At 36.0% G+C, this 19,680-nt stretch overlaps 1 protein-coding gene across 1 annotated transcript in view; it reads left to right on the top strand.

Moving 5' to 3' along the window:
• SLC9B1 (solute carrier family 9 member B1) overlaps nt 1–19,680 on the top strand; it is a 77,530-nt gene that overhangs the window by 20,476 nt on the left and 37,374 nt on the right. Inside the window, exons 3-4 of the mRNA XM_047798390.1 lie at nt 2,633–2,749; nt 5,388–5,526. Of these exons, the coding sequence (XP_047654346.1) occupies nt 2,681–2,749; nt 5,388–5,526 (208 nt within the window). The 5' untranslated portion in view covers nt 2,633–2,680. The remainder of the gene's footprint in view (nt 1–2,632; nt 2,750–5,387; nt 5,527–19,680) is intronic.

Raw genomic sequence — 19,680 nt, forward strand, 5'->3', positions numbered from 1 at the left:
AAAAATGCAACTTGAATCCATAACACAGTATCACCAGAATAACTAAAGGAAAAAGACAGATGATACCAAGGGTAACAAGGCTTAAATAATATTAAAGAGTATTTGCTTCAAATTTCACCTATGCCGGTTGCTGACCGTGTGACTTTGGAAAAATCACTTAACCTTCCTGGGTCTCAGTTTCAGCATCTGCAAAACAAGGATAATAATAGTAAATTATTTACAGAATTGTGAGAATCAAATGAGATGATTCAGGTTAAGTGTTTAATATAGTACGACTTGTGTCAGCTGTTATTATATCATTTAATCCTCACAGTAACCAATGAAGTAGGCAATATTATATCATTATTTTACAGATAAGGAAATTGAGGCCTAGGGAGATAAGTCACTTACATAGTTATTTAAAGATAAAGAGGATAGTGAAATACATTTCCATCCTAGCTCCAAAGTTCTTGCTTTTAGTTACTATGCATACCATCTACCAATTCCACTTTTGGCAAATATGTAAAGAGATGAGTAATTGCCGGGCACAAATATTGCTTGACATAGTATCAAGCTTCTCTTATAGCTGCTAACCCGTACATTTACTATGCAGACCCCTTCCCTGGGTTTTGAAGCTCTTAATGCACAGTTTGCTCCCCTGGATCCTAAATCCTGCTATCCTAATCATGACATAGTTGCAGGTGTTAAAATATGCTGCCTGATTTGTTTATATCTCTGCTTGTATGAGTCTCTATGTTGTGTTTGGGTGCTTCTAATCCATCTACCTAGTTAAGACTCACAGTTTCTCCTCATTTAGGTCACTGTTGAAATGTCCCCTGATCACTGTAACATCATGCGGGTTTATCTTCTTCAGTATTTAATTGCAATCTAGAAATATTGTTTATTGTCTTTCCCTTCCCCCATACAAGAATATAAGCTCCATGAGAGCAGAAGCCTATATTCTTGTTCTGTTTGCTGCTTTTATCTTCAGAGTCTGGAAGAGTAGGCATTCAGAAATTATTACGTGGATAAACTTTGTACCCTGACCTAATGACTCATGTGTAGCTCAGATTTTTTTAGTGGTTCTAACCCTTAGCCTGTACCTTCAGAACCTGACACAGCTTAGGGGACTCACCCACATCCCTTGTTCATAGAGCTCACTAACACTTAGCTTTTGGTCTAATAGCTAATTACAGGTGGTCATTCTAATAATTTTGATATTCCCCTTAACTGAAATGGAGTTTAAAGGGACTTAAAGATTTAATTTTTTTCATCAAATTTAAAAAATAAATGTTATTTTCTGTTTTAATGTCATAAATTTAGTTATGATTCCTTATAGGATTTTATACACTAATATTTTACTTCATTAAAGTGAGACTATATATATATATATTATTTATATGTGTGTGTGTGTGTATATACACCCAGCATATGATAGGTACTCGAATGGTAATATTCCTTTTCATTAAAATTTTTCGTTATTAAGATTGCTTGCTCACTTATTTATTTGTTAATTTTTTTGACTGTGCCCCAGCATGTGGAAGTTCCTGGGCTAGAGATCCAGCCCACACCACAGCAGTAACCTAAGCCGCTGCAATGACAATGTCAGATCCTTAACCCCTGGTGCCACAAGAGAACTCCAAAAATTGCTTGCTTTTAAGGAAAAAAAAAAAGTATAGACATGTAAAACATGTTCTTATCAAGTACTTAAAAATTAAAACTTGAAATTTTTAATTGTGTCCTCAACAGTAACTCAAGAATTGAAAGATAGTTTTAAGACAAAGCTACTCTCCCTACATACAAAGGCAGCAAAGATCAGAGAGAAGGTAGAAAGAACAGATATTTTAAAATAAAATTTTCAGAACTAATTCATCTCTTGATGTAGTTCTAGTCCACTTTGTTTTCCTAGTTCATTCGTACTCAAAATAAAACTCGTTTTATTTTGCTTGAATGTTGGACCTGTAGACTTTCTTAATGGAGCATGTATAAAGACAGCATGCATCAGTATCTTATAGATGTAGGTTTTAATGTAGTTGATCGTATTTCATTTAAAACTTTGGGGGGAGTCTCTTATGCAGGAGTTGACTGAAGATAGCGTAAATCAACTATGAAAATTTTCCCAAACATACTAGTTCAGTGCATGAAATAAAGAACTAAGTTTTCTGATACATGCTTTTAAGATATGGCCCAGGATTACGAACTACTGAGAAATATTAAATAAACTTCTTTGTGATAATAGTTTTTAAAACTGAAGCACACGACTTTGGTTAATAACTTTAAAATGAATATTTGGACTCTTCTGACTATAAAAGATGACTGGTAAATTTTATGATAAAATTATTTTAAAATTAATCTTGGAGTTCCCATCGTGGCGCAGTGGCTAATGAATCCTACAAGGAACCGTGAGGTTGCAGGTTCGATCCCTGGCCTTGCTCAGTGGGTTAAGGATCTGCCGTGAGCTGTGGTGTAGGTTACAGATGCAGCTTGGATCCCGCGTTGCTGTGGCTCTGACGTAGGCCAGTGGCTACAGCTCTGATTAGACCCCTAGCCTGGGAACCTCCATATGCTGCCCGAGTGGCACTAGAAAAGGCAAAGAGACAAAAAGTAAATAAATAAAAATAAAAATTAATCTCACTTAACATGTTTTTTTCAGGTGGATTTATAGTCCTTTTCTTCCTTCAAATTACTTTTAATAATTAACATGTACACCACAGAACCAGAAAATGAACATCTAGAGGATGAAAATGTCCAGTCATCTACAGCTCCTCAGGTAAAAATTTAAAAGTATGTTGTAACATATGACATAAAAGCTAGTCTGATATTAAAATAATTTTTGTTTTTTGTTTTTTTTTTGCTTTTTTTTTTTTTTTTTTTTTGCTTTTTAGGGCCACACCAGGGCATATGGAAGTTCCCAAACTAGGGGTTGAATTGGACCTATAGCTGCCAGCCTACACCACAGCCACAGCAATGCCAGATCTGAGCTGCATTTGTGACGTGTAACCACAGCTCATGACAATTCTGGATCCTTAACCCACTGAGCAAGGCCAGGGATGGAACCCACATCCTCATGGATCCTCGTCGGGTTCGTTAACTGCTGAGCCACAATGGGAACAACTTAAAATTTGTTTTTAAAGTTTACTTAATGGGTTTTTTCCTGTTTGTTTTAAAAGTGAGAAGTGGGAATTCCCGTCGTGGCGCAGTGGTTAACGAATCCGACTAGGAACCATGAGGTTGCGGGTTCGGTCCCTGCCCTTGCTCAGTGGGTTGACGATGCGGCGTTGCCGTGAGCTGTGGTATAGGTTGCAGACGCGGCTCAGATCCGGCATTGCTGTGGCCCCAGCGTTGGCTTGGTAGCTACAGCTCCGATTAGACCCCTAGCCTGGGAACCTCCATATGCCGCAGGAGCGGCCCAAAGAAATAGCAAAAAGACAAAAAAAAAAAAATAGTGGGAAGTGGTCATTTAAAAATAGCTAGTTTTAATAAGTCCTAAGAAATGGGCAAAAGGCATGAAAACATGGAAACAAGTGACAATTATTTTGGAGCTAAAAAGGTGCATTTTAGGAATAATGCAAACTTGGCTTATTTCTTGCCATGTCCAGGATTCATTCAGTAATTTAGAGTACAAGAGGTGAAGAAAAATCTAAAATAATTAAAATTTGTTAAAAGAGACCAGGTTTTTATTTTCGCAGGTGTATAGAGTGCATCGTTAGACCCTTTGTTGGTATAGTTTTATTCAGTAATAACTGCTCATAATTAGAATGATAAATTGTTCAATATTTTTTGGCCACACACACAGCATATGTAAGTTCCCAGGCCAGGGATCAAACCTGCACCATAGCAGTGGCCCAAGCTGCTGCAGTGACAATGCTGGATCCTTAACCCATTGTACCAGAGGAAAACTCCAGATTGTTTATTTTTTATTTTTTAAGTTTTATTGAGGCACGGTCGATTTCCAATGTTTTGATTTTTTCTGCTGTACAACAGAGTGTTGCAGTTACACATGTACACACGTCCGTTCTTTCTCAGATTCTTTTCCCATATAGATCTTCACAATATTGGATAGAGTTTCCTGTGCTATAGAGAAGTTCCCTGTTGGAGAGTCATTCCATGTAGCACGGTGTGCATATGTCAATCCCAAACCCCAAGTCTATCCTTCCCCATCTACATTTGTTCCCTTTGGTAACCATAAGTTTGTTTTCGAAGTCTATAGTTCTTAAAGACCAAAAAGTCCTTTTTAAAAAATATTTAAAATACTCACCATTGATTCTAATAAATCTGTAAAGATTTCACCCTGCTCTTTGTAAATTTATTATACTTTCTGAAATAATAAAATAATATAGTTTTATTGTATATGATCTTTCACCTACCCTAATCAAAACTCACTTTTGTGTTTTTACCCTGGACCTTTTGAATAGTGACAGACCTTCCAAAAAAAAAGGGCTCTGCATCCCAACTCCAACAGATTAATAATGACCAGGTTTAAAAAACTTAGATTTTAACGCACTGCATAATTTGTTTATATCAGCTGCTGTGGTGCCTCTGTCACCCTAGTCATTAAAGGCTTCCTTTCCCCTTCGTTAGTCTGTACATGCTCTCTAGCCTTTGTTACCATTTCTTTTGACAGTGTGGAGTTCTCTCTCCATTATACTGAAAATATTAGTACACTCAAAGCACTGACCTGTGAGTCCACACACACGCACACATACCAAGATAACAGCAAGGAAATTTGAAGATCTCTATTCCAAGGTTAACTGTTCTTTTTTGTTTTTTGTTTTGGTTTGGTTTTTACCTTGGGAGAAGCCTTTTCTCACAAACCGATGATATGTTTTTTTTCTCTAAATCAGCAGTTTGATAATTAGACTGACTACCGTTAAATCCTGGAAGACTGAGGTATACCCTTAAACCATCTAAATATGTTATCTATAAATAGTAGTGGAAGAAGCATTCTTCCAGAATGCATTCTGGATTTCTGAAAGCTTTATCTCTTTTTTTCATTTTTCTTTCAGATATATAATTTTTCAAATGAAATGAATCCAAGTAAAATGATCTTTCACCTCTTTTCCAATTTAGTTGTATTTTAATTCTACAAAAGTTTTGCTGAGTATTCATTGGGATTTAGACTGAAGCAGGACAGTTCCAACTATTCTGCCCATACTATAGATATACTTACTCAGTATACATAAATCACAAATGAATATGGCAGGAACTTAAGTCTACAAAAAACTAAATCAAGGCGCTCTACGAAATAAACTGCCATTGCCTCCCCTGTTTATATGGAGTATGAGTATTTTCCTGTATAATTTTCCATGTTAATAATAATATGAATTTAATTATGATGTTTAGTGTTTCTTACATTCATAAAATTGTATGAAAGTACATTTATTCAAAGACTTTCTTGTTTACTTCAGATCCTCAAAGCTGGAGATGCTGATGAACATGAAGAAAATAAGGAACCTATCTTGTCAGAAACAGAGGAAACAAAACCACAGATGGAAAAGGAGGGTTCTTGTCCTCCACAAGGAACACTGAATAAAGCAATTACAAATGGTATGTGAAATAAGAAATGTGAATGGATAGAAAATGAGAAATTTATTTGACAAAAATTGAAACATAAGCCAACAAAGCCACTGATTAATCTTTATACTCCAGATCAGTTATCAGCCCTGTTTATAAGCAATATGTGAACAAAGAGGAAATAGTTCCTTGAATCTGCTAAAAGTAGTAATTGCTTGGCAGATCTATATTTTAATGTTTTTCATGACTTTTATGCTAAATTTTGGAAATTACAAACAATTGATATAGAGATTTATGTTTTAAATCTACTTTTGACATTTAGTGGTTTTTTTGTTTATACTTATTAATGTTTTTTAAAATTTTTATTTTCTTGATTTTTTTATTCACTTTGACAATCTCTGTTTCTTATTAAAGTATAGTTGATTGACAATGTTTCTTCAATTTCTGTTGTACAGCAAAGTGACCCAATCTCACACAGTTCCCTATGCTGAACAGTAGGGCCCCACTGCCCACCCATTCTAAATATAACAGTTTGGACCCAAAAACTCCATACTGCCCATCCTTCCCTTTCCCTCCCCCCTCTCCCTTCCTCACTGGGAACCAAACTCTGCTCTCCTTGGCCATGATCTGTTTTGTTTTGTAGATAGGATCATCTCTGCCATATTTTATTTTATTTTATTTTGTCTTTTTGTCTTTTTAGGGCCACACTCGCAGCATATAGAGGTTCCCAGGCCAGGGGTCTAATTGGAGCTACAGCTGCCAGCCACAGCCACAGCCACAGCAACACAGGATCTGAGCCACGTCTGCGACCTACACCACAGCTCAGGGCAACGCTGGATCCTTAACCCTCTGAGCGAGGCCAGGGATCAAATCTGCAACCTCATGGTTCCTGGTCGGATTCATTTCCACTGTGCCACAACAGGAACTCCTGTGCAATATTTTAGATTCAACAAATAAGTGATATCGTATGGTTATTTGTCATTTTCCTTCTGGCTTACCTTACTTAGTATGAGAATCTCTAGTTCCACCCATGTTGCTGCAAATGGCATTAGTTTTCTTTTTATGGTTGAGTAGTATTCCAAAAGTATATATGTACCATATCTTCTTAATTCATTCATCTGTCAGTGGGCATTTAGGTTGTTTCCATGTCTTGGCTATTGTAAATAGCACTGCGATGAATATAGGGGTGCATGTGTCTTTTTCAATGAAAGTTTTGTCGGGATGTATGCCCAGGAGTGGGATTGCTGGATCATATGGTAGTTCCATATTTAGTTTTCTGAGGTACTTCCACACTGTTTTCCATAGTAGTTGTACCAATTTACATTCCCACCAATAGTGAATGATGGTATCCTTTTCTCCACACCCTGTCCAGTATTTGTTATTTGTTGACTTGTTAATATGGCCATTCTGACTGGTATGAGGTGGTACCTCATTGTAGTTTTTATTTATATTTCTCTAATAATTAGTGGTGTTGAGCATTTTTTTCATGTGCCTATTGGCCATCCATATGTCTTTGGAGAATTTCCTATTTAGGTCTGCTGCCCATTTTTCAGTTGGGTTGTTTGTTTTTTTGTTGTTGTTGATTTGTTTGTATATTTTGGATATTAGGCCCTTGTCTCTTGTATCATTTGCAAAGATTTTCTCCCATTCTGTGACTTGTCTTTTCATTTTTTTAATAGTTTCCTTTGCTGTGTAAAAGATTTTGAGTTTAATCTGGTCCCACTGGTTTATTTGTGTCCTTATTGTCCTTATTGTAGGAGGTGGGTCAAACAAGATGTTGCTGTGATTTATGTCAAAGAGCATTCTGCTTATGTTTTTCTCTAGGAGTTTTACAGTATCTGGCCTTATATTTAGGTCTTTAATCCATTTTATTTTTGTGTAGAGTTTTAGATAGTGATGTATTTTCATTCTTTTAAATGTAGCTTTCCAGTTTTCCTAGTACTGCTTATTGAAGAGACTATCTTTCTTTCACTGTATGTTCTTGCCTCTTTTTTCATAGATTAGTTGATATTGGTGCTTGGGTTTATTTCTGGGCTTTCTATCCTGTCCACTGATCTATATTTCTGTTTTTGTGCCAGTACCATATTCTTTTGATAACTGTAGCTTTGTAGTATTGTCTGAAGTCAGGAGGCTGATTCCTCCATTTTTTTTTTTTTTTCTTTTTCAGTATCGTTTGGTTATTTGGGATCTCTTGTGCTTCCATACAAATTTTCAAATATTCTGTTCTAGTTCTTGGAAGAATGTCCTTGGTGATTTGATAGGGATTGCATTGAATTCGTAGATTGACTTGGGTTGTAAAGTGGTTTTGACAGTATTGGTTCTTCCAATCCAAGAGCATGGTATATCTGCATCTCTTTGATTTCTTTCATCAGCATCTTATAGTTTTCATAGTATAGGTCTTTTGTCTCTTTAGGTAGGTTTATTCCTAGGTATTTTATTCTTTTTGATCTGATGGTAAATGGGATGGTTTCTCTGATTTCTCTTTCTGATCTTTCATTTTTAGTATATAGAAATGCAATTGATTTCTGTGGATTAATTTTGTAGCCTGCAACTATGCCAAATTCATTGATGAGTTCTAACAGTTTTCTGGTGTTATCTTTAGGGTTTTCTAGGTATGGTATCGTGTCATCTGCAAACGGTGATAGTTTTACTTCTTTTCCAATTTGGATTCCTTTTATTTCTTTTTCTTCTGATTGCTGTGGCTAGGACTTCCAATGTTGAATAATAGTGGTGAAAGTAGACATCCTTGTGAAAATGTTTTCAGTTTTTCACCATTGAGAATGATGTTAGCTGTGGGCTTTTCATATATTCTTTTTATTGTGTCAAGATAGGTTCCCTCTATACCTACATTTAGTTTTAAGTTAGCTAGAAGGAACATTATACTTCTGGCAATATTAAGGCTCTTAATAAACTTAAGCCCCAAATTTTAAAGGAGATGCTGCCTTAGGGAGTTTTCCCATTTTGTCTCCATGGTAATGAATCCAAATAGTATCCATGAGGACGTGGGTTCAGTCCCTGACCTCGCTCAGTGGGTTAAGGATCCCGCATTACAGTGAGATGTGGTTTAAATCACAGATGCAGCTCAGATCTGGCATTGTTCTGGCTGTGGCTGTGGCCAGCAGCCACAGCTCTAATTTAACCCCTAGTCTGAGAACTTCCATATGCTGTGGGTGCAGCCCTAAAAAGACAAAAAAAAAAAAAGTTATGTAAAACTTGATTTCCCATTAAAATTTTAAAGCATTTCACCAAATATTTATAAAATATTTTCTTTATTTTTTTCTAGATTTCTATATGATTAAACTTGAGATTGATTGGATTTTTACCTTGAAGTATAGATCTTCTAGAGAACAAAAATTAGATTAAAATATGAAGAACGATTAGTAATTGAAGTTTAAATTTTTTTTCTTTGCTACTTGCTAACCTTAAACTTTGAAACTGTATGAACTGATTTAGTAAAGTTACTTTTTAATTAAAATCAGTATTTTTAAGGACCTGAATCTAAAGTAAACTTGAACATCTGCCAATGTAAGTGATTGGACTCCTTTGTAAATATAACCCCTGTACATAAGTCTCACATGCATGTTCCCATGACCCTATTTAGGAGGGCAGTTTCTGTACAGCAGTTGACAGGAGTAGGGTGTGGGTCTGTGGAAGAGGAGGAAATGAATTGGTCACCAAAGATTATCCAAAGAGGTTGAGGATTGTGGTTTGCTCAGGAATATTAATTCAGGAGTTTAATAATTACAAACTTCAATACTTATACCTATAACTGGTTTCATCCTTTGTTTTCTTTCATTTTTGATTTTGCAAATTTAGAGAAATTCGTAGGAAAAGGGGCTTAATGTTTTTATCTTGGGGTCTTTATTCTCGCATGCTCTTTTTCTGTCTCTCTCACACACCCTGTGTTCACACTAAACAAACTCTTAAAAAAGCATCCACTCTGGATAATAGAAATAGAGATGCAGTTTCATTACAAATCATATTTAATTCACCAATCCCACAGTGTAAACAAGTTAAATAAGAAACCCAAACTCTCAACCACATAGAGAAATCAGTTTCATCATTTTTATTTTTTAATTTTTATTTATTTGTTTATTTTTGTCTTTTTAGGGCTGCACCCATGGCATATAGAAGTTCCCAGGCTAGGGGCTGAATTGGAGTTGCAGCTGCCAGCCTACACCACAGCCACAACAATGCAGATCCAATCCTCGTCTGAAACCCACACCACAGCTCACAGCAATGCCGGATCCTTAACCCACTGAGTGAGGCCAGGGATCAAACCCACGTCCTCATGGATACTAGTCAGGTTCTTTATCACTGAGCCACAACGGGAACTCCCTAGTTCCATCACTTTTAATCATATTGTTCATATCTCTTATTTGAAAGGTGACTTGCCTAATTGCAAAGAAATGGATATTCTAGGGCAATAGGTTTAAGTTTTATGCTATTACTCCTTTTTTGTTTCTTTTTAGTTTACTTTGAATAAAAGCAGTAACTTATTTCAGAGTTCTCATTGTGGCTCAACAGATTAAGAACCTGACTAGAATCTGTGAGGAAGAAAGTTGGGTCCTTGTCCTCACTTGGTGGGTTAAGGATTCAGTGTTGCCACAAGCTGTAGCATAGTTCCCAGATACAGCTCGGATACCACATTGCCATGGCTGTGGCACAGGCCTGTAAATCAACTATGCTCTACTTAAAAGAATTACGTTATTCTCAGAAATCATGCAAGCAAAAAGAGACTGGAGTGAAATGGTTAAAAAGTGTTGAGAGGCGCTGCAGATGCGACCCTAAAAAGCAAAAATAAGTAAATAAATAGTGTTGAGAAAGAAAAAAACCTTAGAATTCTGTATTCTATGAAACTATCCTTCAGAAGTAAAGAAGTAAAGAATTTCTCAGGTTAACAACTGAGAGAATTAGTTGCCAGTAGACTTGCCTTGCAAAAATTTTCCAAGTTCTTTAGAGAGAAGGAAATGATATAGGATAGAAACTCAGATCTACATAAAGAACGAAGAGCATCAGAAAAGGAATAAGTGAAGATAAAATATTTTTATATTCATAACTAATTGAACAGATAGCAGTTTGTTTAAAAAAAATAGCAAAAATATATTCTTTGATTAGAGCTAATGCATAAATAAAATGAATGATAGCAATGATACAAGATAAAGGAGGAAGGAATTAGGAATATTTTGTTATTGTAAGGTATTTACACTGTCCATGAAGTGGTACATTGTTATTTAAAAGTGGACTTAGATTAGTTGTAAGCATGTTTTGCAAACTATAGGGCCAAAAAAAAAAGGAAGTATGATTAATATGCTAAGAAAGAAGAGAAAAGGGAAGCATATAAAATGATTAGTTAAAACCAAAACAGGCAAAAATGAATGGAAGGCAAAATTAGAAACAAAGAACAAGGGCAGTGAATATCAAACAGTTAACAAACATGGAAGATATTCCAGATACACCAATAATAGCTTTAAATGTCAGTGGTCTAAATAAACTAGTTAAAAGAGATTGTCAGAGTGTACCAAAAAGCAAAACCCAACTATATGTTGTCTACAAAAAAAAAACACCTTTAAATATAAAGACATATAAATTAACAGTAAAGGAATAGAGAGAGAAAGATAGACTATATAAAAACTAATTAGAAGAAAGATGAAGTAGCTATATTAGTTGCAGACAGAGCAGACCTCAAGGAATATCACAAGGAATAAACAAGAGTATTACCTAATGATAAAAGGGTCAGTTCTCCAAGAACATGTGGTCATCCTTAATGTATATATATGTGCCTAACAACAGAATGTCAAAATACATGAGGCAAAAACTGATAGAACTGTAAGAAGAAATACTTGAATACATGGTTATACAGGAGTACCTTGGAGATACTATGGGTTCAGTTTCAAACCACCACAATAAAGCAACTTCTGCAATAAAGTGAGTCACACGAATTTTTTAGTTTCCAGTGCATATAAAAGTCATGTGTAGACTACACTGTAGTCTATCAGTTGTGCCATAGCATTATGTTTTTAAAAATGCACATACCTTAATTTAAAAATACTTTTTGCTGAAAATTTCTAACCGTTATCTAAGCCTTCAGCAAGTCAGTCTTTCTGCTGGTGGAGAGTCTTGCTTCAGTGCTAATATCTGCTGACTTAGGGTAGGGCGATGGTTGCAAAGGCTAGGTTGGCTTTGGCAATTTCTTAAAATAAGACAGTGAAGTTTGTTGTATCAGTTGACTCATGATGCAGCAGTGCTCCATTTATAGCATGCAATATTGATCAATAGCATTTTACCCACAATAGAACTTTCAAAATTGTAATCAATTCTCTGAAACCCTGCCACTGCTTTATCAACTAAGTGAATGTAGTAATCTAAATCCTTTATTATCACTTTCGTAACATTCACAGCACCTTCACCAGGAATAGATTCCATCTGAAGAAACCACTTTCTTTGCTAATCCGTAAGAAGCAACTCCTCATCCATTCAAGTTTTATCATGAGATTGAAGCAATTCCATAATATCTTCAGGCTCTCTTTCTAATGTTAGTTAGTTCTCTTGCTATTTCCATCACATCTGCAGTTCCTTTCCCCACTGAAGTCTTGAACACTTCAAAGCAATCCATTAAAGCTGAAATCAACTTCTTCTAAACTGTAAATGTTGATATTTTGACCTTTTCTCATGAGTATTCTTAATGGCATCTAGAATGGTGAATCTTTTCTAGAAGGTTTTCAATTTACTTTGCCCAAATCCATCAGAAATCACTATTAAGGGCATCTGTACAATGTGTTTCTTAAATTATAAGAGTTAATTGTTTCTTTAATCTTGAGCTGCAGAATGGATGTTGTGTTAGCAATCATGAAAACATTAACATCATACATCTCCATCAGAGCTCTTGGGTGACCACTTACATTATCAGTGGCTCTAGTATTTTGAAATCTCTTTTTTTGAGGAGCTGGTTTAATAGTGCAGTTAAAAATATTCAATAAGCCACATTATAAACAGATAGGCTATCATCCAAGCTTTGTTGTTCCATTGGTAGAGCACAAGCAGATTAGATTTACCATTATTTTTAAGGTCCCTAGCAGTTTTGGAATGGTAAGTGAGCATTGGCTTCAACTTAAACTGACCAGCTGCATTAGCCCCTAACAAAAGAGTCAGCCTGTCCTTTGAAGCTTTGAAGCCAAGCATTGACTTCTCCTTTCTGGCTATGAAAGTCCTAGATGGCATCTTCTTCTAATAGAAGACTGTTTCATCTAATTTGCAAGTCTGTTTAGTTTAGCGACTTTTATTTAATTATTTTAGCTGGTTACTGTGCATAACTTGCTGTAGCTTCTATGTAAGCACTGGCTACCTTACCTTGTACTTTGATGTTATGGAGATGGCTTCTTGCCTTAAACCTCATGAGCAACTTCTGCTAGCTTCAAACTTTTCTTCTGCAGCTTTCTCGCCTCACTTACAAAACTGAAGAGTGAAAGAGTCTTGCTCCAGATTAGGCTTTGGCTTAAGGGAATATTGTGCCTGGGTTTGATCTTTTATCCAGACCACTAAAACTTTTTCCATATCAGCAATAAAGCTGTTTCATTTTCTTATCACTGGTATGTTCACTGAAGTAGCACTTTCAATTTCCTTCAAGAGCTTTTCCTTTGCATTTTTACCAACTTGGCTGTTTGGTAAAAGAGGCCCATTGTGGCTTGGCTTTCAACATGCCTACCTCTCTAAGCTTAATCATTTCTAGCTTTTGATTAAAAGTGGGAGACTTCTGACCCTTCCTTTAACTTGAACATTTAGAGATCATTTTAGGGTTATTAATTGGCATAATTTCAATATTGTTGTGTCTCAGGGAATAAGGAGGCCCCAGGAGAGAGAGAGAGACAAGAGAATGGCCAGTTGGTGAGGCAGTTAGAACACACACATTTATCAGTTAAGTTCACCATCATCTATGGGCATAGTTTGTGGTGCCCCAAGACAATTAGAGTAGTAACATTAAAAATCACTAATCACAGATCATCATAATCAATATGATATTAATGAAAAAGTTTGAAATATTGTGAGATTACTAAAATGTGACACAAAGTGGGAAAATGCTGTTGGAAAAATGGCTCCTATAGGCTTCTTCAGTGAAGAGTTACCATAAACTCTCCAATTTAAAAAAAAACGGTATCTGCAAAGTACAATAAAGCAAAGTGAAATAAAACAAGGCATGCCCATAACTGGAGAGTTAACAACCCTTTATCGGAAAATAGACAGATCCTTCAGGCAGAAAATCATTGAAGACATAGTTGAACTCAGTATCTCCATCAATCAATTAGATATAATAGAACTGGACAGCTACATGTAAATAAATGAAATTAGAACATTTTCTCCTGCCATATATATATATATATATATATATATATATATAATTCAAAATGGGTTAAAGACCTAAATGTAATATCTGAAACCGTAAAACTCCTATAAGAGAATATTATGTCAGAACACTGACATAAATTGTAGCAACACTGTTTTGGACCTGTCTCCTACAACAAAAGAAATAAATGTAAAAATAAACAAATAGGACCTAATTAAACTTAAAAGCTTTTGCATTGCAAAGGAAACCATTGACAAAACAAAAAGACAACCTACTGAATGAGAGAAAATATTTGCAAGCAATGCAGCTGACAAGGGCTTAATTTCCAAAATATGCAAATAGCTCATACAGCTCAATAACAACAACAACAACAAAAAACACAAACAAACAACCCCATCAAAAAATCAGCAGAAAACCTAAATAGACATTTTTCCAAAGAAGATAATACAGATGACCAACAGGCACATGAAAAGGTGCCCCTCATTGCCAATCATCAGAGAAATACAAATCAAAACCACAATAAGATAGCTCCTCACACCTGTCAAAATGGCTATCATCAAAAAGTCTACAAATAGGAGTCCCTATTGTGGCTCAGTGGGTTATGGACCTGACATAGACTCTCTGAGGATGCAGGTTTGATCTCTGGCCTCATTCAGTGGGTTAAGGATCCAGTGTTGCCATGGTTGTGATGTAGGCCTGTAGCCTGCAGTTCCAATTCAGCCCCTATCCTGGGAACTTCCATATGCTGTAGTAGTGCCATAAAAAGAAAAAAAAAAGCCTACAAATGACAAATGTTAGCAAGGATATGGAGAAAAGGGAACCCTAGTACAGTGTTGGTGGGAGTGTAAATTGGTTCTGTCACTATGGAAAACAGTATGGAGATTCCTTTAAAAACTAAAAATAGAACTATCATATGATCCAGAAATTCCACTCCTGGGTAGTATCCATAAAAAAATGAAAGCTCTAATTTGAAGATGCATACCCTCCAAAGTTCATAGCAGCATTGTTTGCAAGAGCTAAGACATGGAAGCAACCCAAGTGTCCATCAAAAGACGATTGGATTAAGAAGTGGTGTGTGTGTGTGTGTGTGTGTGTAATGGAATAGTCTCAGCAGTGAAAAAGAATGAAATTCTTCAATTTGCAACAATGTGGATGGACCTAGATGGTATTATGCTTAGTGACATAAGTCATACAGAGAAATACAGATACTCTGTTATCACTTATATGTGAAATCTAAAAAACAAATGAATGTAACAAAATAGAAGCAGATTCACAGATATAGAGAGTACCCGAGTAATTACCAATGAGTAGAAGGAAGGGGCATGAAGGCCAAGGTAGGGATAGGAGATTAAAAGACACAAACTGCTATGTATGCTATAAATAAGCAACAGTGATATATTATATAGTACAAGGAAATTTGGCCATTATTTTGCAATAACTTTATTAATTAAAATTTTGGGGGGCCACAACAGCTGCATGTGGAAGTTCCCAGGTGAGGGATCAAACCCACACTCCAGCTGAAACTTGCACCACAACTGCAGCAACACCATATCCTTAACCCACTGCACCACATGAGAACTTACTGTAATAACTTTAAATGGAGTGTATCCTATAAAAATATTGAATCATTACATTGTATACATAAAACCAATATAAGATTATAAATCAGGAGGTCCCGTCGTGGCACAGTGGTTAACGAATCCGACTAGGAACCATGAGGTTGCGGGTTCGGTCCCTGCCCTTGCTCAGTGGGTTAACGATCCGGCGTTGCCGTGAGCTGTGGTGTAGGTTGCAGACGCGGCTCGGATCCCGCGTTGCTGTGGCTCTGGCGTAGGCCGGTGGCTACAGCTCCGATTCAACCCCTAGCCTGGGAATCTCCATATGCCGCGGGAGCGGCCCAAGAAATAGCAACAACAACAACAACAAAAAGACAAAAGACAAAAAAAAAAAGATTATAAATCAACTATGCTTCAATTTTTTAAAAACTACCATTAAAAAAAAACTAGATATAATGGACATTATAGACTATTTATCCAACAATAGTAGAGTACATATTCTTTTCAAGCTTGACATGGAATATGCACCAAGATAGACCACATTCTGGGACATAGAGTACACCTTAATGTGTTCGAAATATAAAAATCTGGAGTTCCCACCATGGTGCAGGAAAAACGAACCTGATTAGAATCCATGAGGATGAGGGTTCCCTCAGTGAGTTAAGGATATCTGTAAGCTGCAGTGTAGGTCACAGATGTGGCTTGGATCTGATGTTGCTGTGGCTGTGTTGTAGGCCAGCAGCTGCAGCTGCAGTTCTACCCCTTGCATGGGAATTGCCATATGCTACAGGTGTAGCCCTAAAACAAATAAATAAACAAACAAAAAACCTTAACAAAGTTTGTGGGATTCTGTGAAAGCAGTGCCTAGAGGGAAAATTGTAGCATTTGAATGCATATGTTAGAAGAAAGATCTAAAATCAGTCTCATCTAAGCTTCCACCTTAGGAAACTAGAAAAGCAACTATAACTAGAAGGAAACTTGAAAAGTAAATCCATAATATACAATCATTTTAATGTATTGTTGGATGTGGTTTGCTAGGATTTTGTTAAGGGTTTTTGTATCCATGCTCATCAGTGAAATTGGCCTGTGATTTTTTTTTTTTTTTTTTTTTGGTATCTTTGTCTGGTTTTGGTGTCAGGGTGATGGTGGCCTCATGGAGTGAGTTTGGGAGTGTCCCTTCCTCTGCAATTTTTTGGAATAGTTTCAGAAGGATAGGTGTTAGCTCTTCTTTAAATGTTTGATAGAATTTACCTGTGAAGCCATCTGGGCCTGGACTTTTGTTTGTTGGAAGTTTTTAAATCACAGTTTCAATTTCAGTACTTGTGATTGGTCCATTCATCTTTTCTATTTCATCTTTGTTTAGTTTTGGAAGATTGTACTTTTCTAAGAATTTGTCCATTTCTTCTAGGTTTTCCATTTTACTGGCATGTAGTAATCTCTTATGATCCTTTGTATTTCTGTGATGTCCATTGTTATTTCTCCTTTTTCATTTCTAATTTTATTGAATTGAGTCCTCTCTCTTTTTTTCTTGATAAGTCTGGCTAAGGGTTTTTCAATTTTGTTGATCTTTTCAAAGAACCAGCTTTTCATTTCATTTATCTTTTCTATGGTTTTCTTCGTTTCTATTTCATTGATTTCTGCTCTGATCTTTATGATTTTTTTCCTTCTACTAACTTTAGGTCTTGTCTCTTCTCTCTCTAGCTGTGCTTTAGACATAAACAGATTGTTTATTTGAGCTTTTTCTTGTTTCTTGAGGTAGTCTTGTATTGCTATAAACTTTCCTCTTAGAACAGCTTTTGCTGCATCCCATAGGATTTGGAGTGTTGTATCTTTGTTTCCTTTGCTTCTAGGTATTTTTTAATTTCCTCTTTGATTTCTTTAGTTATCCAGTGGTTGTTTAATAGAATATTGTTTAGTCTCTATGTGTTTGTGTTTTTTGCAGATTTTTTTCTTGTTGTTGATTTCCAGTCATATAGTGTTGTGGTCAGAAAAGATGCTTGATATGATTTCAGTCTTCTTAAAGTTACCGAGGCTTTATTTGTAGGATGTGATCTATCTTAGAGAATGTTCTGTGTGCACTTGAGAAGAATGCGTATTCTGTTTCTTTAGGATGGAATGTCCTATAAATGTCTATTAAGTCCATCTGGTCTAATGCTTCATTCAAGCCCTGTGTTTCCTTATTGATTTTTCTGTCTGGATGATCTGTCCATTGCTGTAAGTGGGGTGTTAAAGTCCCCCACTATGATTGTGTTATCATTGATTTCTCCTTTTAAGCTTGTTAGCAGTTGCCTTATATATAGTGGTGATCCTGTGTTGGGTGCATAGATACTTAAAATTGTTATATCTTCTTCTTGGAATGATCCTTTGATCATTATGTAGTGTCCATCCTTGTCTCTTAAAATATTCTTCATTTTAAACTCTATTTTGTCTGTTACGAGTATTGCCCCTCCAGCTTTCTTTTGATTCCCATTTGCATGGAATATTTTCTTCCATCCTCTCACTTTCAATACATTAAAAGGATTGTACATCATGATCAAGTGGGTTTTATCCCAGGGATGCAAGGATTTGTCAATATCCACAAATCAATCAGTGTGATATACCACATTAACAAACTGAAGAATAAAAACCATATGATCCTCTCAATAGATGCAGAAAAAGCCTTTGACAAAATCCAACACCCATTTCTGATAAAAAAAAAAAAACAACCCTTCAGAAAGTGGGCATAGAGGGAACCTACCTCAACATAATAAAGCCCATATATGACAAACCCACAGCTAACGTCATTCTCAGTGGTGAAAAGCTGAAAGAATTCCCACTGAGATCAACACAGTTTTGGAAGTCCTAGCCACAGCAGTCAGAGAAGTAAAAGAGATAAAAGGAATCCAAATTGGAAAGGAAGAAGTAAAACTATCACTATTTGCAGATGACATGATACTATACCTAGAGAATCATAGAGACTCTACCAAAAAACTGTTAGAGCTCTTCAATGAATTTGGCAAAGTCACAGGATACAAAATTAATACACAGAAGTCAATGGCATTTCTATACACTAACAATGAAAGAGCAGAAAAAGAAATTAGGGAAGCTATCCCATTTACCATCACATCAAAAAATAATAAAATACTTAGGAATAAACCTACCTAAAGAGACAAAAGACCTGTACTCTGAAAACTATAAGATGCTTATGAAAGAAATGAAAGATGACACAAATAGATGGAAAGACATACCATGCTCTTGGATTGGAAGAGTCAATATTATCAAAATGACTCTACTACCCAGGGCAATCTACAGATTCAATGCAATCCCTATCAAATTACCAAGGACATTTTTCACAGAACTCAAACAAAATATTTTAAAGTTTGTTTGGAAGCACAAAAGACCCAGAATAGCCAGAGACATCCTAAACAAGGAAAATGGAGCTGGAGGAATCAGGCTCCCGGACTTTAGACTATACTACAAAGCAACAGTCATCAAAACCATGTGGTACTGGCACAAAGACAAATATAGATCAGTGGAACAGAATGGAAAGCCCAGAATTAAACCCACGCACCTATAGCTAACTGATCTATGACAAAGGAGGCAAGAATATACAGTGGAGAAAAGACAGCCTGTTCAATAAGGGATGCTGGGAAAACTGGACAGCCACACAAGGAAAAGAATGAAATCAGAATGCTTCCTAACACCATACACAAAAATAAACTCCAAATGGATTAAAGACCTAGGTATAAGACCAGACACTATAAAACTCTTAGAGGAAAACATAGGCCAAGTGCTCTCTGACGTAAACAACAGTAACATCTTCTCAGATCCACTTCTTAGAGTAATGACAGTAAAAACAAAAATAAACAAATGGGACCTAATTAAACTTAAAAAGTTTCTGCACAGCAAAGGAAACCCTAAACAAAATGAAAAGACAACCCACAGAATGAGAGAAAATCTGCAAATGAATCAACTAACAAGGGATTAATCTCCAAAATTTATAAACACCTTCTGCAGCTCAATACCAAAGAAACAAACAACCCCATCAAAAAATGAGCCAAAGATCTAAACAGACAGTTCCCCAAAGAAAACATATGGTTGGCCAAAAAAAAAAACATGCAAAGATGTTCAACATCACTCATTATTAGAGAAATGCAAATCAAAACCACTCTGGGGTACCACCTTACACCAGCCAGAATGGCCATCATCAAAAAGTCTACAAACAATAAGTGTTGGAGAGGGTGTGGAGAAAAAAGGAACCCTATTACACTGTTGGTGGGAATGTAAACTGGTGAAACCATTGTGGAAAAC

Source organism: Phacochoerus africanus, chromosome 10 (genome assembly GCF_016906955.1).
Source record: "Phacochoerus africanus isolate WHEZ1 chromosome 10, ROS_Pafr_v1, whole genome shotgun sequence".
NCBI classification, from domain to species: Eukaryota; Metazoa; Chordata; class Mammalia; order Artiodactyla; family Suidae; genus Phacochoerus; species Phacochoerus africanus.